This window comes from Bufo gargarizans, chromosome 11 (genome assembly GCF_014858855.1).
Source record: "Bufo gargarizans isolate SCDJY-AF-19 chromosome 11, ASM1485885v1, whole genome shotgun sequence".
Taxonomy (NCBI): Eukaryota; Metazoa; Chordata; class Amphibia; order Anura; family Bufonidae; genus Bufo; species Bufo gargarizans.
Window position 1 is genome coordinate 79,968,929 of NC_058090.1, and position 26,667 is coordinate 79,995,595.

General features: G+C 42.0%; 1 protein-coding gene across 1 annotated transcript in view; it reads right to left on the reverse strand.

Annotated features, from left to right (window-relative positions):
• LOC122921833 (NACHT, LRR and PYD domains-containing protein 3-like) overlaps nt 1-26,157 on the reverse strand; it is a 51,954-nt gene extending 25,797 nt beyond the window's left edge. Inside the window, exons 1-5 of the mRNA XM_044272095.1 lie at nt 26,092-26,157; nt 15,197-15,694; nt 11,070-11,233; nt 8,691-8,856; nt 7,771-7,836 (exon numbers count right to left, since the gene is read on the reverse strand). Of these exons, the coding sequence (XP_044128030.1) occupies nt 7,771-7,836; nt 8,691-8,856; nt 11,070-11,233; nt 15,197-15,665 (865 nt within the window). The 5' untranslated portion in view covers nt 15,666-15,694; nt 26,092-26,157. The remainder of the gene's footprint in view (nt 1-7,770; nt 7,837-8,690; nt 8,857-11,069; nt 11,234-15,196; nt 15,695-26,091) is intronic.
• Nucleotides 26,158-26,667: the final 510 nt, after the last annotated feature.

The following is a 26,667-nucleotide window of genomic DNA, read 5'->3' on the forward strand; positions in this document are numbered from 1 at the left end:
AATATATATATATTTCCCTGGTTCTTTTCTGGCCTTTTGTTTACATGCAATAAAAACAATCTCTGCCCCTCCCCCTGCTCTGCTAATGGAGTGGCTACAAAAGCTGCCCTGAGTGACATGTCTGCTGGGAGACTCAGCAGCATGTTGTATGTGTAGGACTACAAGTCCCAGTTGTATATTGACACTGCTAAGGGAGTGGATACAAGAGCTGCCCTGAGTGACATGTCTGCTGGGAGACTCTGCAGCATGTTGTATGTGTAGGACTACAAGTCCCAGCTGTATAATGACACTGCTAAGGGAGTGGCTACAAGAGCTGCCCTGAGTGACATGTCTGCCTGATGGGAGACTCAGCAGCATGTTGTATGTGTAGGACTACAATTCCCAGCTGTATAATGACACTGCTTAAGGGAGTGGATACAAGAGCTGCCCTGAGTGACATGTCTGCCTGCTGGGACACTCTGCAGCATGTTGTATGTGTAGGACTACAAGTCCCAGTTGTATAATGACACTGCTAAGGGAGTGGATACAAGAGCTTCCCTGAGTGCTGGGAGAATCAACAGCAACTTGTAAGTGTAGAACTACATGTCCCACCTGTATAATGACACTGCTAATACACACCGGATCTTCCCCCTACCTTCTTGTGCAATTCTCTCTCTAGTATGTCAGCTCCAGTGCCCAGCATTGTCTCCTCACTGCCTGCAGAGCTGTGCAGCTGAAGGGGTTAAGAATCCTAGCAGAGAGTAGACGGCAGTGAAGGGGGGGGCGTGGCCAGCACAGTGACGTCTCGTTTACAGACTTGTAAACAACCTTTATCAGAGCAGGGAGAGAAGCTGACATCACAGGTCATGTGACCCTCAGTGAAATCTAAGAAACCAGCCACTGGAGATAAAGTGAGTGAATTGGAAAGCTGTTATATTTGCTTAGTTAGGAACATAGAACAAAAAAATAACTCTGACAACCCCTTTAATCTGTTCTGTTATACATAGACTTACTATGCATCAGACTCAGTCTCAACAGGTGGTGTAATATAAAGGTGAGTTTTTCTAGTCTATCTGCTGCGCCATTCATGATCGGACTGGCCCACAGGGGTACAGGTGAATCGGTTAGTGGGTCCCTGAGCAAGGTGGGCGCCTTGTCTACCATCCCTGCACAAGTGGCACGTAACACAGTCGACTGACTGCACTACATAAAGATAGGTAGTGTACAGAACCTCAACTAGTCTAATTTAATAAAAAATTGGGTCTAAAATTAACTATCCAGTTTATTATTATAGACACGTGCATTTGGCTAAGATGACTTATAGGTACAGAGACAAGACCAGGCTCGGACTGGCCCACAGGGGTACAGGTGAATCCCCAAAATACATTTTTCTGGTGGGCCCTAGACATTCAAGTCCGACATGGCCTGGCTTTGTGTATCTGTTGTCAATTGAGATGATGTTGAAGATTGACTCAGCCATTCCAGTACAGCTGCACTGTTGGTCAAAACACAACCGCTGGATGACAGTGGCAGCTCTGGCCTGTTGCTGCAGTTTTTACTGCTACCACCGCTTCTTATGTGGCTACTTGTGCTGGCGACAGCAACATTTTTGCCACTGCTAGATGAACTAGAAAAGCACTCCTATATATTAGACCAACTGTTGAAAATTTGTCTAATGCACAGTAAGTCTATGTCTAAAAAGCACAGATTAATTATTAATGGGGCAGCAGATGAACTAGATAAATGCACCTATATATTAGACTACCTGTTGACAATGAGTCTGATGCACAGTAAGACTATGTATAATGGAATAGATTAAGTATAAATGGCGCAGCAGAGGAACTAGAAAAATGCTTCTACTGTATATATTAGATGGCCTGTTGACAATGAGTCTGATGCACAATAAGTCTATGTATAAGAGAACAGATTAAAGTATAAATGACGCGGCAGATGATCTAGAAAAACATGCATATGTATTAGACTTCTTGTTGACAATGAGTCTGATGCACAGTAAGGGCTCTTTCACACAAGCGGATCCCGTGCGTGGAATCTGCTGCGTGAAAGAGAGCCACGGAGCATTAACATGATTGATAATGCTCCGTGGCTCTCTGTGACCTTTTTACTACAAAATCACAGTGACAAGTTTATCTCACTATGATTTTATAGTAAAAAGGTCATATAGTGAGATAAACTTGTCACTGTGATTTTGTAGTAAAAAGGTCACAGAGCGCCACAGAGCATTATCAATCATGTTAATGCTCCATGTCGCTGCTGTCCAGAGCGCGGCTTCGCTCCCTTTTGAAGCAGCGGATTCTACGCACCCGTTCCGCTCATGTGAAAGAGCCCTAAGTCTATGTACAACAGAACAGATTAAGTATTGAATGGCACAGCAGTTGACCAAGATGCACAGGGTGATTAAACTGAGCCTGCACTGTCCCTATAGTCTCCCTATTATCTCTCTATGCTCTCCCTACAGTGTATAAAAATTCTCCCTACGATCTCCCTACACTGTTCCCGCACTGTCCCTGCACTCTCCCTGCACTCTCCTTATCCAATATTTTACAATTAATTGCTTTGTTAACCACTGTCCTTAGTGCTTGGCATTTTTGTCCCTATAGTATGCTCAGCTCACAGTAAAATGTCACAGACCGGGCGGGCTGAGGCTTTTATAGGGCTGTGAAATCATAGGGGATCTGCTGATTTTCTGGCTGCATGGAATTATGGGTCATATAGCATTCCCAGGCTTCTTACATTTACTTTGTAACATGTTTAGCCACCATTTTATAAAAAAACAAACAAAAATAATTCAATACCACGAAGCGCGAGGAAATTCGGATTCGTAGTGAATCTAATTTTTCCTGAAATTCGGATCAATTAGTTTCACTTTAATTCGCTCAATACTAATTATTAAGACTATGTAAGTCCTCCATATCATGTAGTTTAGCAGACAGCCTACTAACTTTCTCCTCCAAGGCCTCTTTGGAAGTTCCGAAAATAGCAGAGTGAGCGCAAAACCTTATTAGTTTATTTAAACTACAGGGGCAACACTATTCTGAGGGGGCACTGAGGGGACAGCTCTACTTTAAGAGAGGAACTAAGGGGGCATTACTACTGTGTGTGGTGGGGGCACAAAGGGGACTGGGCACAATTTGGCATGTATTATTATTTATTATTGTAGCGCCATTTATTCCATAGCGCTGTACATATGAAATGGAATGTACGTACATAAAAGCAAAACAAGTACAATAAACATGAACAAGATAAGTTACAACCTGGTACAGAAGGAATTAGCATATCATGAAAAGGTTCTCTAAACGAGCTATTAACCTAATCATCTGAATCAACTAATTAACTCTAAACACCTGCAAAAGATTCCTGAGGCTTTTAAAAACTCCCAGCCTGGTTCATTACTCAAAACCGCAATCATGGGTAAGTCTGCCGACCTGACTGCTGTGCAGAAGGCCATCATTGACACCCTCAAGCAAGAGGGTAAGACACAGAAAGAAATTTCTGAACGAATAGGCTGTTCACAGAGTGCTGTATCAAGGCACCTCAGTGGGAAGTCTGTGGGAAGGAAAAAGTGTGACAGAAAACGCTGCACAACGAGAAGAGGTGACCGGACCCTGAGGAAGATTGTGGAGAAGGACCGATTCCAGACCTTGGGGGACCTGCGGAAGCAGTGGACTGAGTCTTGAGTAGAAACATCCAGAGCCACCGTGTACAGGCGTGTGCAGGAAATGGGCTACAGGTGCCACATTCCCCAGGTCAAGACACTTTTGAACCAGAAACAGCGGCAGAAGCGCCTGACCTGGGCTACAGAGAAGCAGCACTGGACTGTTGCATGTCATTCGGAAATCAAGGTGCCAGAGTCTGGAGGAAGACTGGGGAGAGGGAAATGCCAAAATGCCTGAAGTCCAGTGTCAAGTACCCACAGTCAGTGATGGTCTGGGGTGCCATGTCAGCTGCTGGTGTTGGTCCACTGTGTTTTATCAAGGGCAGGGTCAATGCAGCTAGCTATCAGGAGATTTTGGAGCACTTCATGCTTCCATCTGCTAAAAAGCTTTATGGAGATGAAGATTTCATTTTTCAGCACGACCTGGCACCTGCTCACAGTGCCAAAACCACTGGCAAATGGTTTACTGACCATGGTATTACTGTGCTCAATTGGCCTGCCAACTCTCCTGACCTGAACCCCATAGAGAATCTGTGGGATATTGAGAAGAGAAAGTTGAGAGACGCAAGACCCAACACTCTGGATGAGCTTAAGGCTGCTATCGAAGCATCCTGGGCCTCCATAACACCTCAGCAGTGCCACAGGCTGATTGTCTCCATGCCACGCCGCATTGAAGCAGTCATTTCTGCAAAAGGATTCCCCACCAAGTATTGAGTGCAGAACTGAACATAATTATTTGAAGGTTGACTTTTTTTGTATTAAAAACACTTTTATTTTATTGGTCGGATGAAATATGCTAATTTTTTTAGATAGGAAATTTGGGTTTTCATGAGCTGTATGCCAAAGTCATCAATATTAAAACAATAAAAGGCTTGAACTACTTCAGTTGGTGTGTAATGAATCTAAAATATATGAAAGTCTAATGTTTATCAGTACATTACAGAAAATAATGAACTTTATCACAATATGCTAATTTTTTTAGAAGGACCTGTATATATGTATACACACTCACCTAAAGAATTATTAGGAACACCTGTTCTATTTCTCATTAATGTGATTATCTAGTCAACCAATCACATGGCAGTTGCTTCAATGCATGTAGGGTTGTGGTCCTGGTCAAGACAATCTCATGAACTCCCAACTGAATGTCAGAATGGGAAAGAAAGGTGATTTAAGCAATTTTGAGTGTGGCATGGTTGTTGGTGCCAGACGGGCCGGTCTGAGTATTTCACATCTGCTCAGTTACTGGGATTTTCACGCACAACCATTTCTAGGGTTTACAAAGAATGGTGTGAAAAGGGAAAAACGTCCAGTATGCGGCAGTCCTGTGGGCGAAAATGCCTTGTTGATGCTAGAGGTCAGAGGAGAATGGGCCAACTGATTCAAGCTGATAGAAGAGCAACGTTGACTGAAATAACCACTCGTTACAACCGAGGTATGCAGCAAAGCATTTGTGAAGCCACAACACGCACAACCTTGAGGCGGATGGGCTACAACAGCAGAAGACCCCACCGGGTACCACTCATCTCCACTACAAATAAGAAAAAGAGGCTACAATTTGCATGAGCTCACCAAAATTGGACTGTTGAAGACTGGAAAAATGGTTTCTTGAACATGACAATGAGTTCACTGTACTAAAATGGCCCTCACAGTCACCAGATCTCAACCCAATAGAGCATCTTTGGGATGTGGTGGTACGGGAACTTCCCTGGATGTGCATCCCTCAAATCTCCATCAACTGCTAGATGCTATCCTATCAATATGGGCCAACATTTCTAAAGAATGCTATCAGCACCTTGTTGAATCAATGCCACACAGAATTAAGGCAGTTCTGAAGACAAAAGGGGGTCCAACACCGTATTAGTATGGTGTTCCTAATAATTCTTTAGGTGATTGTGTGTGTGTATATATATATATATACCGTATTTTTCGCCCCCATAAGACGCACTTTTCCACCCCAAAAAAGGGGGGGAAATGCCCCTGCGTCTTATGGGGCGAATGCTGACAGTTTAACTTCACTGGCTGCGATGTATGCGAGAGCGGGGAGGGACTGGGAGGAGGAGCTTGGGGCCGGCAATTGCGGCGGAGCGGTGCAGTCACTGTACTATAGCCCCGCCCCGCCGCTCCAGTGCTGCACAAATATAAAATGTCTTATTCAATTAAAAGTGATTACACATGCCCCCTCACTCCTATTATTACCGTACATCCTAACAGCTTCAGTAGAATGCAGGCAGGCAGGCCGGGCGGGCGGCAGCGTAACTCCCTGATGTCACGTGCCTGCGCCGCCTACTTTATGAATGAAGCAGGCGGCGCAGGCAAGTGACGTCAGTGAGTAACGCGCCGGCCATCCGGCCTGCCTGCCGGCATTCTACTGAAGCTGTTAGGATGTACGGTACTAATAGGAGAGAGGGAGCATGTGTAATCACTTTTAATTGAATAAGACATTTTTTATTTGTGCAGCACTGGAGCGGCGGGGGGATCTGCTGATAACATCCGTGGATGGCAAAGTTAAGGGGTGGGGGTCTGTAGATGGCACTGTTATGGGCTGGGGGATCTGTGGATGGCACTGTTATGGGGTGGGGGGGGGTCTGTGGATGGCACATATATAACAGTGCTGTCCACAGATCCCCCTGTAACAGTGCCAGTCACAGATCCCCCTGTAACAGTGCCAGTCACAGATCCCCCCTGTAACAGTGCCAGTCACAGATCCCCCCTGTAACAGTGCCAGTCACAGATCCCCCCTGTAACAGTGCCAGTCACAGATCCCCCCTGTAACAGTGCCAGTCACAGATCCCCCCTGTAACAGTGCCAGTCACAGATCCCCCTGTAACAGTGCCAGTCACAGATCCCCCCTGTAACAGTGCCAGTCACAGATCCCCCCTGTAACAGTGCCAGTCACAGATCCCCCCTGTAACAGTGTCCGTCATCCACAGATCCCCCCATAACAGTGTCCGTCATCCACAGATCCCCCCATAACACTGTCCGTCATCCACAAATCCCCCCCATAACAGTGTCTGTCATCCACAGATCCCCCCCATAACAGTGTCCGTCATCCACAGATCCCCAGTAATAGTGCCATCCACAGACCACCATTAGTTCCAAACCCACCAAAAGCACACCTTTTGGTTAAAAATTTTTCTTTTCTTATTTTCCTCCCTAAAAACCTAGGTGCATCTTATGGGCCGGTGCGTCTTATAGGGCGAAAAATACGGTATATCTTACAAATACGTAGTTAATGAGAGATAGTCAGTGTAGGTTAGATCGTGATATAGTGTAGCTGATCGGTTCTAGTGCAGGGTGTTAGGTAGTGGGATAGGAATTACTGTTTCTTTGCTGTCCATACATACATGCTATAGACATAGTGCTGTGATGTCACAACAATACTTAGTGCTCCAATCAGTAATATCTATTCAGACCTAATAAAATGTGAAGTTGCATGTATTGCGCAAAAAATATGTGCATCAATAGTGCAGATTTGTGCAATTGCGAAAATAATGACAAGATCACAAATTCTAGAATTTGCAAATTTATTGCGAATATTATGCGAAAAATTTGTGAAATATCGCAAAAACGAATATTGCCTATGCCGCTCATCACTAATGAGGAATAGTGACATGGTATGATAGCTAGACAAAAAGGAAAGGTCAAGAGAAGGCTTTTTAAGGATGGGTGTGATGGTAGCATGTTTAATAAAGGAGGAGGAAACACAAGTGGTTAGTCAGTCATAGGCTGAACAGATGGGTTATGGCTGGGATAAATATTGTGGTGAGGTTGGGTTGAGGTGGGATGGGATAGGGCCAAGTGTCTAAGCTCAGAATGATGTCTTTGCATGAGACCCTACATAGTGTCTAATACATGTCTATATTGTCCATCTTGATTGGCTGTGAGGCTGACTGCAAGGCTTTATGGGCAAGTCCGCTGACTAGGGCCCCATCCAGGGTCATGTTTTTGTCTATCCTTACCACCCCTTCCATAACTACTGTATTGAATTTAATATGTAAAATGGAAGATGACAATTTGTGCAATTTGCCTGAATCAAATTGCCCTAACTTCGACTTTGAAGCAAAATTTTTAGAAAATTCAAAATTAAATTGATAGTTTAGAATTCATTCACTTACCTTCAAGTTGTGGGGAAAGTTGGTGTCCTTGTTCATCCAGTAGGATTTGCTCTACTAGAGTGTCACCTAATAAGACATTTTATAAATATAATCAGTGCTATATCACATATAATATAATGTATAGTTATTTTGAGATTATAGAGACCAGACAAGGTGACATGGTTCTAAATGTAAATGGTGACATTTGGGGTGGTCACTTTATTTAGGGGTATTGAGGTGGTCACTATGAGGGCACTGTGACAGTCACTGTATGTGGTGATCACTGTATGAGGGGGCCCTGAAACCTAACCTGCACTTATTCTTTCTATAATTTATATACAGCCGTAACAAAAACTAAGTGCACCCCATGAATCAATACCTTGTAGAACCAACTTTAGCAGCAATAACCTGAATGGTTTTCTGTATTACTATCAGTGTCTCACATTGTTCTGGAGAAAATTTGACCAACTTTTCTTTACTTTGCGTTGCTTCAGTTCATTGAGGTTTGTGGTCTTTTGTTTAAGCACACCTCTCTTAAGGTCCTGCCACAGTATTTCAATTGGGTTGTGGTATGGACTTTGCATGGGCCATTGTTTGATCTGACAGAAAAGACTGTAGGCTGCCCAGGAATTGGGGTCCAGTGACAGTTGGTGCTTTCACCCCTATAGCTACATAACTGATTTATTTAATAAAAACTGGTGCTTTGGTCAGAAAAATCCTCAGATTTATTAGATGTTTCTCTCCAGCCTGTAAATGGGAATCATCTGACCACCTCTGAGAAGAATGTAAGATCTACAATGTGAATCCATTCTTTAGTTCCTATCAGAAGCCTCTATGGGCAGACACTGCTGTAAATGACCGATTCAGCAGGAAATCTTTATTATTGTGGACAATGTAAGTTATGAAGACCCCTATTTCCTGGTTGACACGCACAATGTTACCTGTATGATAGAGTTCCTCCAGTATAGCGTCCAGGCCAGGGGAACCATGACGTGATGCATACAGACTGACCCACAATCCTATCACTGCCTCTTTTCCTCTGAGAAATATGTCCTGTAGTAATGTCCGGGCCAATGTTCTTCTATCATCTTCTAGACTCTGGTATTTCTAGAGCACAAGAAAGATCACAAATATATTGGAGCACTCTATCTGCATATAAAGCTATTTTAATGTTCTGCCGTGCCAACCATTTTCTCCAGTCTCAGGAAACTTCTAGCAGCTTGAAAAATGTAGCAAAAGTGACTCAGGCCTGTATTGCGCGCGCATTACGCGAATATTACATTACTGATTTTCGCAATCAAGAAAATAATTGCGAATTCAAGAATTGCCCCTGCCGCTCATCACTAATCAGGAAGTCAAAAACTGGAAGGGTAGGCAGTTGATTTAGTTTGAAGTCCCAGGCTGTTCACTTTGTCCAGTTAGGTGCTTGCAGGGCTATGGGGGGGGAGGTGATTGGGAAAGGCACGGAGCCTCTTCTTTGGCATGAGGATGGCTCGTTTCTGTTGCGGTTTCAATTTCTTGCCATTTTCAAGAGATGCTTAAAAGTCTTGGGGGTTAATGAGGAGGGTTATATGGGGCATTCATTTAGGATTGGGGCAGCGACAGAAGCAGCGCGTTTAGGTTTGAGCAAGGATATAATAAAAAGGATAGGTCGATGGGAATCAATTCGATTTTGCTCATATGGGAGATTGGGTAGAATGTAAGTTATGGTGATATTAATGGTTAATGTTTCTTGTTTTACTGTTCTTAGGTTTGCAAGTGGCGTTGGTTTGGAACCTGGGTCATTCATTCGTGTTCTGGGGGAGCGATAAGGGCGGACGTGAGACAAAATGGGCGCCAACTGGATTTCGGGAAGGATGTGGCGGTGTTGCTGTGACTGGGGACCAGAGGTATGTTATGGGGTGGGGTATTGCGTGAGGTGCATCGCTTTGTACAGTTGGACCGTCCTCCAGATATTCTAGTGTTATATGTGGGGGGCAATGATCTAGGGGCTTGGCCATTCCGGGAGTAATTTCAGGACATCAAGTTCGATTTACTGCGGTTGGGGGCGTTATTCCCGAGAATGGTCACCGTGTGGTTGGACATAGTGCCGAGGGGGTTTTGGAGGGGTGCGAGGTCGGTTGAGCGAATAAATAAAGCTCGGATTAAGGTAAATCGGGTGGTGGGTAGATTTGTGGCAAGGAACGGGGTCGTGGCGGTGGGGCATTCAGAGTTGGAGGCGGATGTGGGAGAATTTTGGCGAGCAGATGGGTTGCATCTTAATGCAATGGGAATAGATTTGTGGTCCCTGGGGATTCAGGGAGGTATTGAAACAGCTTTGAGAATGTGGAGGGATGCGCAAACTTAAGTGGGTCAAGCTGAACGTTGTTGGCGGTGGGAGGTCCTCGAAGTTGGTGAATATGGTGGTCGTTAAGAATGGGAGGGCCCTCACGAGTGGGGCTGGACTCTCATGGTTGAACTGGAGTGGAGGGATTAAGGCGTTCATCAGTTGGTGCCTCTGAGCTGGCATTCATCCGCTGGTGGCAAGATGGAGTTGCCAGTTTATTGGGGTGCAATTGTGTTATTGGGGCTTCTAGGACCTCCCTCGTCATTTGCTCAGATTTCTGCGGGTTATGGTTAAGTTATCTATGTTGGACATTTATTTGTTATTTAATAAAATGGCTACTGTGGCCGATTCAATCCGAACTGTTGTCTGGCTGTTATTTATTGGGAGGTATAAGGAGGTGGGCGTTGATGAGACCCGAGCTGTCTAACCAATACCGGCGTTAAGTATTCTTCTATATAAGAGGGTTGTGTGTTACTCATGGGATGTATGAAGAACTGGAGGGGGTGTATATGATATGTACAGTAAGTGGGTTATATAGACAACAGCTTAAAATACCAGGACAGAATATAGATAGATACAGAAATACAAATTCCTTTTCCGCACATGGTACAGATATCAGTCCCCTCGATAATGTGGTGTCCAGAGAACGAGACATCTATGGAATAGTTGTGAAGATAATCCTTCCGGAAGCTACAAGTAACAATAAGATTATTTCCAGGATGTAATGACCCCTAATGTACTGTATATGTGCAGGAGAGGGAATAAATACTCCACCAATACTGGATTATACACTTCTGGGATGTTCTCCATTAGATGTCAGCTCCTACCTTCTACTAAACTGGAAACCGTCCTACATTTTCCTCTGTGACATGAAGCAAAAATTGTAATTCATCCTCTCGTAGACAGCAGGATGGTGACATGGAGTAACCTGTGCTTATAACATGATATCACATGAGGCATATGTATACAACGCCGGCTGCTCATGTCCTCTCACCTCAACATTACTGATATTTCGAGAACTCAGCTCATGCAGAAGTGATGGAAGACTCATATTCTCCACAATGTAGAGCAGATCATCTTGGAAATATTCATATGCCATCCTCAGAACGTGATCTTCATACTGACAAATCTGCCGGTAAAACTGCCGGGTCTCCTTATCTAGTAATTAAATGAGACACAAGAATGAAGTCATCTGGAATATGGAGGAGACTTTATGTGGAATATTCATGTCCTGAATTGTTTTACACTAATGAGAAATCCCCTCTAATTTACCAAAACAATAAGGGACATTTATCAAGTTACAGATTATAGTGCACTTTTCTTTAGTGCCGTACAAGGGGGTACTTAGTGGGAAGGGCGTGGCTTCGTGCAGCTTGCCGCATTTACTTTAACTTTCGCCAAAAAGTGATGGAAGCTATAGCTGACATCTACGCCAGCCTGTAGGTGGTGTAGACTTCAGTTTCTGGTGAACAGCAGGGCAGAGATGCGCCTGATTTGTTATAAGGCATCTGGCTCCTAATAAATTACGCACATCTCACGCCAGTCCCGGGTGCATGGATATGCCAGTCTTGATAAATGTCCCTCTATACCTCCCAACCTTTGAAAATCACATAGGGTCAACACTCAGCTATGCAGATTGTACGTTCTCCAGTTCTCTCCTTTATCTTCCTCCTTCTCTCCTTTGATAGATCATGCAGAAATGCGTATCAGATGCGTGGTGGTGCAATGAAGTCATCATAATCACGCTGACTGAGCCAGGCTGCATACAGCGCAGGGCACAGACAGGAAGAGGCCTGTGTCCTGCACTGTATCGCTTATAGCCACATGGAGGTAAGTATTTAAAGTTATGTACACCAATTTGTTTATTGCATTGTACTAATTTTGAGCTAAAAATATAAATTTTTTAAATTAATCTTTATTAAAAAAATTTGCATCTTTTTCTGTACAGCTATTAAATTCTCTAGTAGTCTGTTTTCAGTTTGTTCCATCAGGCAGCTCAGCTGAAGGCTCCTTATCTCTGACCTAATAAACACTCATTATAGCTAATTTATTATCTTATTGATAAGACTATGACTAGTGTTGGGTGAGCATGCTCGTCCGAACACCAGTTTGGCTCGAGCATCGCTATGTTCAGCACATCGCAGTGTTCGGGCGCGATGCTCGAGCCAGTGTTTTTAAATATAATTTAGCCTCTATTTCTGGAAAGTTTCTGGCGGGATTCGAATTCACAACCTTCTACATTACAGCCAAGAATGATAACCACTACACAAGTAGTAAGTATTCCTATACAGCAGAAGTCTCATATTTTTATTTATTTTTTTAAGGAATTGCCATGTAGCTCTATAGTGTAGTGGTTAACATTCTGGGCTGTAATGTAGAAGGTTGTGAGTTTGAATCCCATCAGAAACTTTTCAGAAATAGAGGCTAAATTAAATTTATATATTTTATATTTTTTTTGTAATTGTAAAAAATGTGTAATTAATATATGTATCAGAAGTTTGATTAATATATATATATATATATATATATATATATATTTAAATTAAATTTAGCTTCTATTTCTGAAAAGCTTCTGATGGGATTTGAACTCACAACCTTCTACATTACAGCCCAGAATGTTAACCAATACACTATAGAGCTGTATGGCCAGTTACCTTAAAAATAAAATAAAAATTATGACGTTTAGGTACAGAGTGTATAAGGAAATGGAAATAAAGGAAACAATACTAGATAGGCAGCTGTAAGGGCACAGTATAGCAGGAATGTCCTGTGCACTGTATCCTGTATATAAAATTAATGACTTAATTAACTACCCAGGAAAACACTACAGCCATGCAGATTCTTGGTGGGATGGTCAGTCTGGGCTGCACTGAAAATGCTGGGTCATGTCAGTGCAGTTTCTATAGCAGGAGGGATGAAAAAGCTGTGATGCCATCATAATCACATGACCATTAGTGCACAGGTCCTTCACCCTGTAGATCAGTGGTAGTCTACAATAAAGCCTAGTGTACAGGCTCCTGGGAGACTAGCACTGCAGAGAAGGCAAGACACACTGTTTTTCTGACACTCCCCCTCCAACCTTGTGTGATCCTGATGGAAAAGGATTAAATATTGCTTGGAGAATAGAAAACCAATGCTGGTACCAGTGGATGAGTGGTCGGAATGGGACTATGCTGCTGCCAATGAGGGAAAAGTTGGAAGGGAGTTAATGTTGTAGCTAATGGAAGAAGGGTGGTAAAATTGAGAATGCTTGTGTGAGATGGGGAAACGGCTCTCATTGTTGAACACTGTTTGTGTGGATTAAATTAAATGTTCTGGACTGATGTTCTGCTGTTTGGCCACGAGATGCCGCCGTTTCCTAGGCACAGCTGACTGAGCATATACATATTTCCATATTCATGAGAGGTGGAGTTGCCAGGCTGAAGGAGAAAGAGGAAGTCACCATATTGGAAGGACACAGAGACACAGAGAGAAGTGAATTAATTGACATCCAAGCGTGGGATTAACATTTTGCAAGCACAACTACAGTCAAGTTAAGCTGATCGCTGTACAGGACCCAGATTCTGCCCAGGGGACAGAAGATTTCTGCCATATGTGCTGATGAGAGCTGGGGAACAAACTACCTGCTCTGCCGAGTCATCAGCAGAGACAGAGCAGACCCGGGTCGGTAAGATCGCGCACGCACCACATTGCAAAATTGGCGCCTAGAGACTAGACCAGGCCTGCAATTAGATACAGGGTCTCTGTTTCGTGTGTCAGGCCAAAAAATGCACAATTGAGAGCTGATGGATGCCTCACTGGCTTAATCCAGCCTAGCGTTTTGCGCATGAGTAATGCACAGGCAGGTGCCATAGGACCAGTTATGGGAGGGGGAATATTGTAGTTTGTTATGTGCCTACCAGTAGGCAAACTAGTGCAGTTCTTTCTGGCATACATTGCAGGGCGCCGTGCTGTGCAGCACAAGGGTCTCGGCATGCGGGCTGAGTGAATGAAAATCAATTTGGGGTTTGTGTTCAGTATCATATTGTAGTAAAAAGCCTGTTTTGCAAAAGCTGGTGTCAGAGTTGCTTTTCTCGTTCGTGACTTCGCTGTATCCTGGGGAGCCCACCCTGGTACACGGCTTACACTTGTATTAGTGATGGAGGAATGGAAAGGCTGAGAAGGCCACTGACAGTAGAAAAGCAGTGGGGCAGGGGACAATGCTGCTTCTAGAGTGAGGGAGGTGTGAATACTACTGCAGGGTAGGGAAAGGAACAATGCTGCTGCCAATGTGTCTGCACTGTATTTGGCACTGCTGGGGAAGGTGTCTTGTGTTAGGAGGTACCACTGGTGTTGCAATTGGGTGTCCTTGGCTGTGATATTAGGAGTTTCTATTTTCACTGTTATTGTCTTTCTTGTGTTTATGGTGCGATTAACAGATTAAAGAGTGTGCTGAGGGGCCAGACCATGTAAAGAAAAATTCACCATAGGATGCATCATATGACACTACTTTTCTGTGAAATGGGGGTATATTGTATGTGGACTCTGGTTTGTGTGCCAGGCATTCTTTTTGATCCAAGTCCAGCCCTGTGGCAGTTTCCTATTATCTGTTTTCCTCATCAGGAAGGTGAGCATTTTACAGATGACATAGTATTAGGCTACTTTCACACTTGCGTTCAGAGCGGATCCGTCTGGTGTCTGCACAGACGGATCCGCTCCTATAATGCAGACGATGGAATCAGTTCAGAACAGATCCGTCTGCATTATAGTTTAGAAAAAATTCTAAGTGTGAAAAGTTGCTCAGACGGATCCGTCCAGACTTTACATTGAAAGTCAATGGGGGACGGATCTGTTTGAAAATTGAGCCATATTGTGTCAACTTCAAACGGATCCGTCCCCATTGACTTACATTGTAAGTCTGGACGGATCCGTTTGCCTCCGCACGGCCAGGCGGACAAACGGTGCCAGACTGATGCATTCTGAGCGGATCCACATCCACTCAGAATGCATTAGGGCAGTACGGATGCGTTCGGCGCCACTTGTGAGAGCTTTCAAACAGAACTCACAAGCGGAGCCCCGAACTCTAGTGTAAAATGCAGTAATAAGATTGTTGTAAGATGGAAGAAAACAATCAATCCTTACCTTCTCTGAAAGTATTATTATAAGGTCTGAAAGCAGTATTATCATCACTAGAAGCTGCATCATCATCACTGGAAGCTGTATTTTCATCTCTGTAATCTGTATTATCTTCTTTGGAAGCAGTATTATCAGCTCTGTAAGCTTTATTACCATCTGTGGAAGTTATATTGCCATCCCTGGAAGTTGTATTACCATCTCCGGAAGTTGTATTGCCATCTCCGGAAGTTGTATTGCCATCTCCGGAAGTTGTATTGCCATCTCCGGAAGTTGTATTGCCATCTCTAGAAGATGTATTACCACTTCTAGAGGTTGTATTACCATCAGTGGAAGTTGCATTACTATCTGTGGAAGTTGTATTACCATCTCTAGAAGTTGTATTACCATCTCTAGAGGTTGTATTATAATTCTGAGAAGTTGTATTACCACCTCTGGAAGTTTTCTTACTGCCATGCTTGGAAGTTTTATTACCCATTTCTAATCCTGGGAATATAGTAAAATGTCCTGCAAAGATAAAACAAAAACAAAAAAAACTTTAGTGGCAGAAAAAAATATAATACTAAATCTTCTTTAACCCCTTAAGCAGCAGCAGATTTTCCTCCCGATATTCTGACAATGTTTTCATCGTCACTTTGATGTGGCTGATGAGGTTTTGTGTTAAAGCATACCTGAGTTTTCATAAAAAGTATCTTTCACTGTAGAATCATTCTGTAACTGTGAAGGAACAGTTATTTTTTGGCTTTTCTAATGTCTTCTTCTGCCATATTATTCCCTGTTTCACTTGAAAAGCTAGATGCATTTCTCTCACAAGCAGTGGGTGTCTCCCCTCTGTTTAAGATGACGGTAATGTATGCAGTGACCCCACTTCCCTTCCCACTATGTTTGTTTTATTCTAGGGAGCTTAGAAAGCTGATAAGGAGGTAGAGATCACACTTACAGACAAACAGGAGCTTTTCTGCTCTTCAGATGCAGTGTACAAGCAGTTATTCTACCAGGCTCAGGAGCTCAGCTATCTCTGACATGCCCCCATTTCCTGTGCCTGTGAATCATCATCTCTGTCTCTGTAACTAGGGATGGATTTAGCCCAACAACAGGCCGTAGACTGCAAGTTACCTGAAAATGAGACCCCTAGTGTCCATGACTTTTTTTTTTTAAAGTGGATGCAGGCAGATTTGTTGACTCTTTAAGCACAAGAATTTGCAATGTCCTTCATGTAAAATGACATTTTTTGTGACATCTTTTCTTTAGATTCTTTGTTATTTAGCCAGATATTGCATTACAGTCTATAGTACAATATAAAGCACATTACATAGAATGCATTTTGTTTTGGGTTATTTTGGTGGAGTTTGTAGTGTGGCAGCATATACTGAGCATGGATTTATTTATTTTTTCTGACATTCTCTCGTTGGTTTCTTTATAGGACTTGATAAACACCAGATACAAATGTATGACATAAATGTAACAAAGAAAACAGAAAAATTGTAAAAAATGTGAGTGAAGGAGATCAAAACTTTTTATTACTGTTAATGGTGAAGTTTATTCATGAAGCGAGTTATAAATCAGCTACACCCCAGCCTGCAGGGAGTATGTATCTCGGTGTACATCACTGTGCATCACAGAAAGACGATAGAAAATCCCTGGGCTCTGGAAATCATTCAGTCAGGATACAAAATAGAATTCACTTCAATTCCCCCCAACAAAATTTGTCATCACAAATGCAGACTCCAGTATTTCCAAACAAAACATTATTTTGGGCATCCAGGAACTAGTGGAAAAGGGAGTATTCGTTCCAGTTCAAGTTTCCCAGATAAATCAGGGATTCTACTCGACTCTTTTCCTAGTAAGGAAGAAAGAAGGATCCTTTCACAAGATAATAAATCTAAAACACTTGAACAAATTTATCCTATACAGGAAATTCAAAATGGAATCCCTGAAGTCGATTATCCCCCTAATAATCATGGGAGCAGTCATGTGCTCGGTCGATTTAAGGGACGCATATTATCACATCCCAATCTTTACCAACCATCAAAGATTCCTGTGATTCGCAGTTCACAACTTACATAACCGGATCCTTCATTTCCAGTTCACAGCCCTCCCGTTCGGGATCTCATCTGCCCTGAGACTTTTCACATAACTGGTAATAGAGATGGTAGCCCCTATGAGACAGGAAGGACTCAACATAGTACCCTACCTGGACGACTTCTTAATCATAGGCAACTCAACGAGACTCCTTCTACCACTAGTGATGAGCGGGAGGTGCCATATTCGATTTCGCGATATTTCGCGAATATTAGAATGAATATTCGTGTTATATTCGTCGAAATCGAATATTCGTAATTATTCCAATTATCGCGAAAAATATGTGATTTTTTTTTTTTCCGCGTATTGCGATTATTTATCTTGATAGTATAAGACAACGTTCCCATGCTAATTGACTATGGCTAGGCAAATATGTGTATTTTACGAAATTTTGTGATATTGCTATAACTTCGTCTCTTAGAATATTACGAAAATACTAAAAGACGAAGTTAGAGCAATATTACGAAATTTCGTAAAATACACATATAGATTGTAATTTAGCTAATATAGTGCTATAATCCCTTTTTTTCCCCTCTCATTTTTTTTTGCCTCTTCTGAACGTAAGTTTTGTAAAATATGTACACTATTAAAAAATATTACTATAGCAGTATATTAGCTTAAATACAATCTATTTTACGAAATTTCGTAATTTTGCTCTAACTTCGTCTTTTAGAATATTCGTAATATTGCTCTAACTTCGTCTTTCAGAATATTACGAATATTCTAAAAGACGAAGTTAGAGCAATATTAAGAACATTTGCAAAAGCCGAAATTGCGATGCGAGTAATATAACACTAAATAATCGCATGAAGATTTCAACTTTGCACTGCTATATTCCATATTCTAGCCTAATATGGAATATAGCAGTGCTAACTTAGCACAGCTATATTCCATATTAGGCTAGAATATGGAATATAGCAGTGCTAAATTGAAATCTTCATACGATTATTTCGTGTTATATTACTCGCATCGCAATTTCGGCTTTTGCGAAATTTCGTAAAATACACATATAGATTAGATTGTAATTTAGCTAATATGGAATATAGCAGTAAGTTGAAAACGCCACTGACTGGAGCAGCCAGGAAGCCAGGAATCCAAAGGACAGGTAAGAACAACTTTAGAGAAGTGGGAAAGAAAAAAATATAATAATAAAAAAAAAAAAAAAAGAATATTCGAATTCGTGAATATATAGAACGATATTCTAAATATTCGCGAAATCTCGAAATTGCGATATTCGAGAAAAAAAATCGCAATTCGAATATTCGCGCTCAACACTATCTACCACACCTAGAAATTTTCTTGTCCCGTCTGTCGGAGCTGGGCTGGATAGTGAAGAGATCAAAATCTGTTCTACATCCCTCCACGAGTGTGAACTTCCTAGGTGTAACCCTGGACTCACAAAAGCAAAAGACTTTTCTCCCTCAGGTCAAAATCCAGTCCCTCAAACAAAAGGTCAGAAGATTCCAAACAAAAAGAGAATGTTCTATAAGAGAGGCAATGAGCCTCTTGGGCCTCCTAACTTCTTGCATCCCCTCAGTAGAATAGGCTCAGGCCCACTATCGTGTCATGCAAAACTGGCTTCTGGATCTGTGGAACAAAAAACTTGGATCTTTAGACTACAGATTGCAGATCCCAAGCGCTGTGAAGATATCCCTATCCTGGTGGTTAGTGGAAATAAACTTGTCATGGGGAGTCCCATGGAGCAAAGTTTATGACCACCTTATATCATGGAGCAGGGTGATACCCCCACCATAGAACAAGTGACCCTATATATACAGTATATACTGTAAGTGAGATGAACGTCTTACCTGAAAGCTGTACACAGCCTATAGAAATACAAGATCTCCGGAGAAGAAGAAAAACAGGAACTTGCGCACGTTTCTTTCACTTTCAGTTCGGGTGATATTAACCCTTTAAGGTGTGATATTTAGTTTTCTTACAAATTATTGCCTGCCACCTCTCAGTATTCAGCTCATTACTAGCCTCCTATGTCTCTCAACCTTTCCATAAACATGGCTGTACGCTGTCTGGAAGACCCTGAACACAGCTAGGGAGTTTCTAAAGGACCGCCATGTAAAGATCCTATTGGACAGCATGACATGACGACTGTTTCATACCTCAGGCACCAGGGAGGTACACGTTCAAAAAGACTCCAGAGTATTGCGGAAGAAATATTCTCTTGAGATAGATTTCACTTCTTTCTCTGCCCAGTAGTCCACTTGAAGGGCTCTCTGAATCAGAAAGCAGACTTCCTCAGCAGACAGAAAATAGACCAGTCAGAGTGGTCATTAAAACAGGAGGTGTTAGAGACGATAACCAGGAGATGGGGCCTCCCCATGATAGACCTGTTCGCCTCAAGAAAAAATACAAAACTAAGAACATTCTGTTTGCTGAACCCAAGAGACCACCCCTGGAAAATCGATGCTCTCTCACTAATATGAAATTGGGGTTTGGCATACGCCTTTGCCCCTCTCCCCCTGATTCCGAGAATAATTCAGAAAATCATGGAAAGGAGGACGACAGTTATACTGATCACTCCTTTTTGGCCAAAGAGGAGCTGGTTCCCCCTACTTCAGAAACTAGCAATAGAGGAACTCTGGAAGTTACCGCCCATCCAAGACATTCTTCATCAAGAGCCTATTCTTCACCCTCATCCAGAGTTCCTCAAGCTCACAGCCTGGATCCTGAGGTCACAATACTAAAACACTAAGGTCTCTCTGGTCATATCCACAATGAAATGCTGTCGGAAGAAAGTAACATCCGCAATATATCTAAAAATATGGAAGAAGTTCTGCGCATGGTCTGGGAAGATAGGTTACCTGAGGTTTCGTTCTAACATCCAGAAGATCCTTGACTTCTTACAGAACGGTCTAGAGCTTGGACTTAGACCCTCTACATTGAAAGTGCAAATCTCCGCACTTAGTACCTTCTTCGACACCAGTCTCGCTGATCATAGGTGGGTTAAGCGGTTTATTAGAGCAGCAATCAGGTTAAGGCCCTCCTTAAGATCTCGTACTCCTAACTGGGACCTAAACCTAGTCCTAAACCAACTTATGCATTCTCCTTTTGAACCCCTGGAAGACTGCACAATGAAATTACTCTCCTTCAAAACCACCTTTCTCATCGCCATTACCTCAGCCAGGAGACTGGGAGAGATACAAGCACTCTCCTAAGAGAACCATATCTCACTATCTCCGACGACAAGATCGTTTTAAAACTGGATCCAGGATTCTTACCCAAGGTATTTTTCAACTATCACAGAAGCCAGGAAATCATCCTCCCCTCTTTTTGCGACAAATCAAAAAAAACAGAAGGAAAGCGACTTCTATACTCTTGACGTCAGACGTACCGTAGTAAAATATCTGGAAGCCACAAAAGACTTTAGGAAATCTGATAATCTCTTCTCATCCAGTTTGCAGGAAAGAATAAGGGCTTAAAAGTCTCTAAATCCTCTATTGCCAGATGGATTAAAGATACCATCTCTCTCTGCTACAAACTTCAGAACCTGGATCCACCCGCAAATGTTTGGGCTCATTCCACTAGAGCAGTTTCCACCACTTTTGCAGAAAAAGCAGGAGCTTTCCTAGAAGACATATACAGGGCAGCCACACTATGCAGGTCAAGCATAAACACTTTTGTTAAACATTACTGCCTTGACTTATCCAGGTCCTCCGACCTTTCATATGGACGGAAAGTCTTCAAGCGGTTGCCCCCCCCCCCCTCCCTAGATGTATAATTTTATAGTTCTCCTGTGTGGCTCTCATGGTGATGAAATTGAAATCTGGAATTAGACTCTGTTTCCATGAAATCACCATGACAGCCCATAATTCCCTTCCTCTTTTTATTGGTATGAAGTAATACCTTGTGTTTTCCCTTTTGTGGTATGATGTAATACCTTGAATTATTTTGTTTATGATTCTGGCACTTAGTAATCTTTGAAACACTGAGGAGTGGTGGTGGGAGGGGGCAATTTAACCTCTTCTCTGTTCCTGCCCCTACAGAGGTCATGGGTCAATCTCCTGTGTGACCAGAATTACCGGTAAGTCTAATTCCAGATTTTCTTTTGCCACTAATACAGGGCAAAAAGGGCTTTAGAATATATAACTGCACTGCTGAATAGCAATTAGGCCCTAACTTTTTTTTATTTTACATTACACAAGGCTTTTCAACATATATGTGCAACGCTGACCGGCAAATATATATTTTTATTTTTCCACTAATACACGCCACAAAAGGCTTTAAAACATATGACTGTACCGCTGACCGGCAAATATATTTTTATTTTGCCACTAATACATGCCACAAAAGGATTTAGAACAGATAACTGCCCCACTAAACGGCAAATATCTATATATCTTTCTACTAATACATGCCACAAAAGGCTTTAGAACATATTACTTTTCTTTTTCAAATAATACATAATAAAAAGGGCTTTAGAACAGATAACTGCACCGCTGATCAGCAAATATGTTTGTTCTTTTTCCACTGATACACACCACAAAAGGTTTTAAAACCTATAACTGCACCACTGACCGGCAAATATATTTTTTTCTTTTTCAACTAATACATGACAAAAGGGCTTTAGAACAGATAACTGCACCGCTGAACAGCAAATATATTTTACTATTGCCACTAATACACAACAAAAAGGGCTATTATTATTTTAGCACTTCACCACACAAAAGCTAATAAGCCCTTTTTTTCCCACTAATACAAGCCAAAAATACTTTATAACATATAACTGCACCGCACAAGGGCAAATAAGACATATCCATTTTTCCTTCTAATAAACCCTGTTAATGGCTGTATCAAACAGCACTTGCACCCTAATAAGAACGGTTTGCTGGAATTACAAAGCTGTATAATGGCAATTTGGATCCCCAGTCAGTACAGCAAGGTGTAATAGGATTGTTCCTATTACCGAGGCTGTAACCTGCCCTACTGAACCATGTTCAAAATAAATACTATGGAATGATTCCTCCCTATCCTATCCCTACACCTTGAATAATCTTGCCCTGCCACTTGTAAATCGTTTTTTTAGCACAATTATGTTTTTTCGAACACTGTCCCTAGTGCCTGCAGACATCTCTCCCTGCACTAAGTACACTGGTAAATGGCAGAATCTAAGATGGCAGAGGCTATTTATAGGGCTGTGACATCACAGGGCTGGCTGGCTGGTGATTGGCTGCATGCATGGCATTCCCAGAGTTCCTTGCTCCATGTCCTCACACGTGCAGCAGCCATTTTAGGAAAAAATTCAATTTGTTACTACGAAGCTCCAGGAAATTTGCTTTGGTGCGAATCGAATTCTTCCAGAATTTCGGATCTAATTCCACTTCGTCAGCTTCGATTCACTCATGTCTAATTATTACCTCACACATCATGTACTGATGTCGTATCAGATTCTACATTATATATGGGAGTATTATTACCTCACACATCATGTACTGTGTAGTATCAGCTTCTGCATCATATATGGGAGTATTATTACCTCACACATCATGTACTGGTGCAGTATCAGCTTCTACATCATACCGTATATAGAGACAATATTATCTCACACATCATGCAGTGCTGTAATATTAGCTTCTACATCATATTTAGGGGTATGATTACCTCACATATCATGTACTGGTGCAGTATCAGCTTCTACATCATATATGGAGTACTACTATTACTTCTGTCCGTTACCCCTGATGAAGCCAGATTAGCTGGCGAAACATGTTGGGGGACACTATTTAGTGTTTTAGACTCTGATGTCCGTGTCAGTTCCAGCAATTAGTGTAGTACAAGATTAGCGGAGCCTGTCCAAGAGTGAGCAGTGTCAGTTACATAGAATCATCTACAAACCGGATTCCAAAAAAGTTGGGACACTATACAAATCGTGAATAAAAACTGAATGCAATGATGTGGGATGTGCCAACTTCTAATATTTTATTCAGAATAGAACATAAATCACGGAACAAAAGTTTAAACTGAGAAAATGTACCATTTTAAGGGAAAAATATGTTGAATCAGAATTTCATGGTGTCAACAAATCCCCAAAAAAGTTGGGACAAGGCCATTTTCACCACTGTGTGGCATCTCCCCTTCTTCTTACAACACTCAACAGACGTCTGGGGACCGAGGAGACCAGTTTCTCAAGTTTAGAAATAGGAATGCTCTCCCATTCTTGTCTAATACAGGCCTCTAACTGTTCAATCGTCTTGGGCCTTCTTTGTTGCACCTTCCTCTTTATGATGCGCCAAATGTTCTCTATAGGTGAAAGATCTGGACTGCAGACTGGCCATTTCAGTACCCGGATCCTTCTCCTACGCAGCCATGATGTTGTGATTGATGCAGAATGTGGTCTGGCATTATCTTGTTGAAAAATGCAGGGTCTTCCCTGAAAGAGATGACGTCTGGATTGGAGCAGATGTTGTTCTAGAACCTGAATATATTTTTCTGCATTGATGGTGCCTTTCCAGACATGCAAGCTGCCCATGCCACACGCACTCATGCAACCCCATACCATCAGAGATGCAGGCTTCTGAACTGAGCGTTGATAACAATTAGGGTTGTCCTTATCCTCTTTGGTCCGGATGACATGGCGTCCCAGATTTCCAAAAAGAACTTCGAATCGTGACTCGTCTGACCACAGAACAGTCTTCCATTTTGCCACACTCCATTTTAAATGATCCCTGGGCCAGTGAAAACGCCTGAGCTTGTGGATCTTGCTTAGAAATGGCTTCTTCTTTGCACTGTAGAGTTTCAGCTGGCAACGGCGGATGGCACGGTGGATTGTGTTCACTGACAATGGTTTCTGGAAGTATTCCTGAGCCCATTCTGTGATTTCCTTTACAGTAGCATTCCTGTTTGTGGTGCAGTGTCGTTTAAGGGCCCGGAGATCACGGGCATCCAGTATGGTTTTACGGCCTTGACCCTTACGCACAGAGATTGTTCCAGATTCTCTGAATCTTCGGATGATGTTATGCACAGTTGATGATGATAGATGCAAAGTCTTTGCAGTTTTTCGCTGGGTAACACCTTTCTGATATTGCTCCACTATCTTTCTGCGCAACATTGTGGGAATTGGTGATCCTCTACCCGTCTTGGCTTCTGAGAGACACTGCCACTCTGAGAAGTTCTTTTTATACCCAATCATGATGCCAATTGACCTAATTAGTGTTAATTGGTCTTCCAGCTCTTCGTTATGCTCAAATTAACTTTTTCCAGCCTCTTATTGCTACTTGTCCCAACTTTTTGGGGATTTGTTGACACCGTGAAAATTACTTAGTAATTCTTAACAAAGATAGTAAAAGTTAAGTTTTAATATCTGAGATAAGTGAGGTTTTTAGCCTAAGTAGGCTTCTTTTGTTGATTAACGTAAACCCTTCCCAGATAGGGTCTTGTCTATGTATTGTGAGTATTACTACCTAGTACATCATGTACTGGAGTAGTATCAGCTTCTACATCCTATATGGAGTATTATTACCTCACATAACATGCACTGGTGTAGTATCAGCTTCTAAATCAAATATAGGGGTTATATTTCTTCACACATCACGCAATGGTGTAGTATTAGCCTATACATCATGTACTGGTGTAGTATCAGCTGTATTATTACCTCACACATCATGCACTGGTGTAGTATCAGCTTCTACATCATATAGAGGGGTATTATTAGCTCACATATCATGTACTGGTGTAATATCAGCTGTATTATTACCTCACACATCATGCACTAGTGTAGTATAAGCTTATACATCATAAATAGTGGTATTATTACCTCACATATCATGTAGTGGTGTAGTATCAGCTTATACATCATATATAGGGGTTATATTACCTCACACATCACGCAATGGTGTAGTATCAGCCTATGCATCATGTACTGGTGTAGTATCAGCTGTATTATTACCTCACACATCATGTACTGGTGTAGTATCAGCTTATATGTCATATATGGGGGCATTAATAATTCCCACATAATATATGGTAGTATTACTACTCTTGTTGAGTGAAGCAAAACATTCAAATTAAATCCGAAGTTTAGGAAAAATTTGATTTGTCACGAAGCGACTCCGCAAAAGATGCAGACAGCACTTCGTGTGCTATCTTCATCTGTTGCTCCGTTCCGTGGCCCCGCAAAAATTATGAGTCCTGTCCTATTCTTGTCTGTTTTGTGGACAAGAATAGGCATTTCTATAATGGGCCACCTGTTCCGTTCCGCAAATTGCGGAAGGAACACTGGCGGCATCTGTTTTTTGCGGATCCGCAATTTGCGGACCGCAAAAAACGGCACGGTCGAGTGAACGAGCCCTTAGTGCACTGCACAGTGATGTAGATGGCGATATATCACACCTGTAATACTGACAGGACAGAACGGATTAACTTTGAATGTGCGTGCACTAGGACGTAATGCACAGAGCGATACCCTCTCCCTGCACTCACCCTGCAGTTTAACTTCCAAGCCTTCACACTGACATTGGGCCACCAAGTGGGATGAATTTGATTAGGCAGAGTGGCCTGGGTATACCTGATTTATCGCGATTCGTGACAAATTACTTTCCGGAAAAAAATGAAATTTCTTGTCGAAGTTCGGCGAATCAGCTGAAAATATTTTTCAAAACTTCAATCATCTCTAGTTACACTATATAACTGCAGCTCGTCCTATGTTTCACATCCGTATTTCCTTCAGTCAGTATTAACGCCCTGACCTAGAACTGGATCTGCCTGGAAGTTTGTGACCCCCTTATATCATGGAGCAGGGTGATACCCCCACCATAGAACAAGTGACCCTATATATACAGTATATACTGTAAGTGAGATGAACGTCTTACCTGAAAGCTGTACACAGCCTATAGAAATACAAGATCTCAGGAGAAGAAGAAAAACAGTGCAGAGAATTGAGGAACTTGCGCAAGTTTCTTTCACTTTCAGTTCTGGTGATATTAACTCTTTAAGGTGTGATATTTAGTTTTATTACAAATTATTGCCTGCCACCTCTCAGTATTCAGCTCATTACTAGCCTCCTATGTCTCTCAACCTTTCCATAAACATGGCTCACTTTAATGTGTACTGTACACACACACACACACACATATATATTTCTGTGTGTGTAAAAAAACACACAAAATCAGCCAGTTACATTATATATATATGTACCTCGCTGTGTGTATAAATATACAGAAGTTTGGACACACCTTCTCATTCAAAGAGTTTTCTTTAATTTAATGACTATGAAAATTGTAGATTCACACTGAAGGCATCAAAACTATGAATTAACACATGTGGAATTATATACATAACAAAAAAGTGTGAAACAACTGAAAATATGTCATATTCTAGGTTCTTCAAAGAAGCCACCTTTTGCTTTGATTACTGCTTTGCACACTCTTGGCATTCTCTTGATGAGC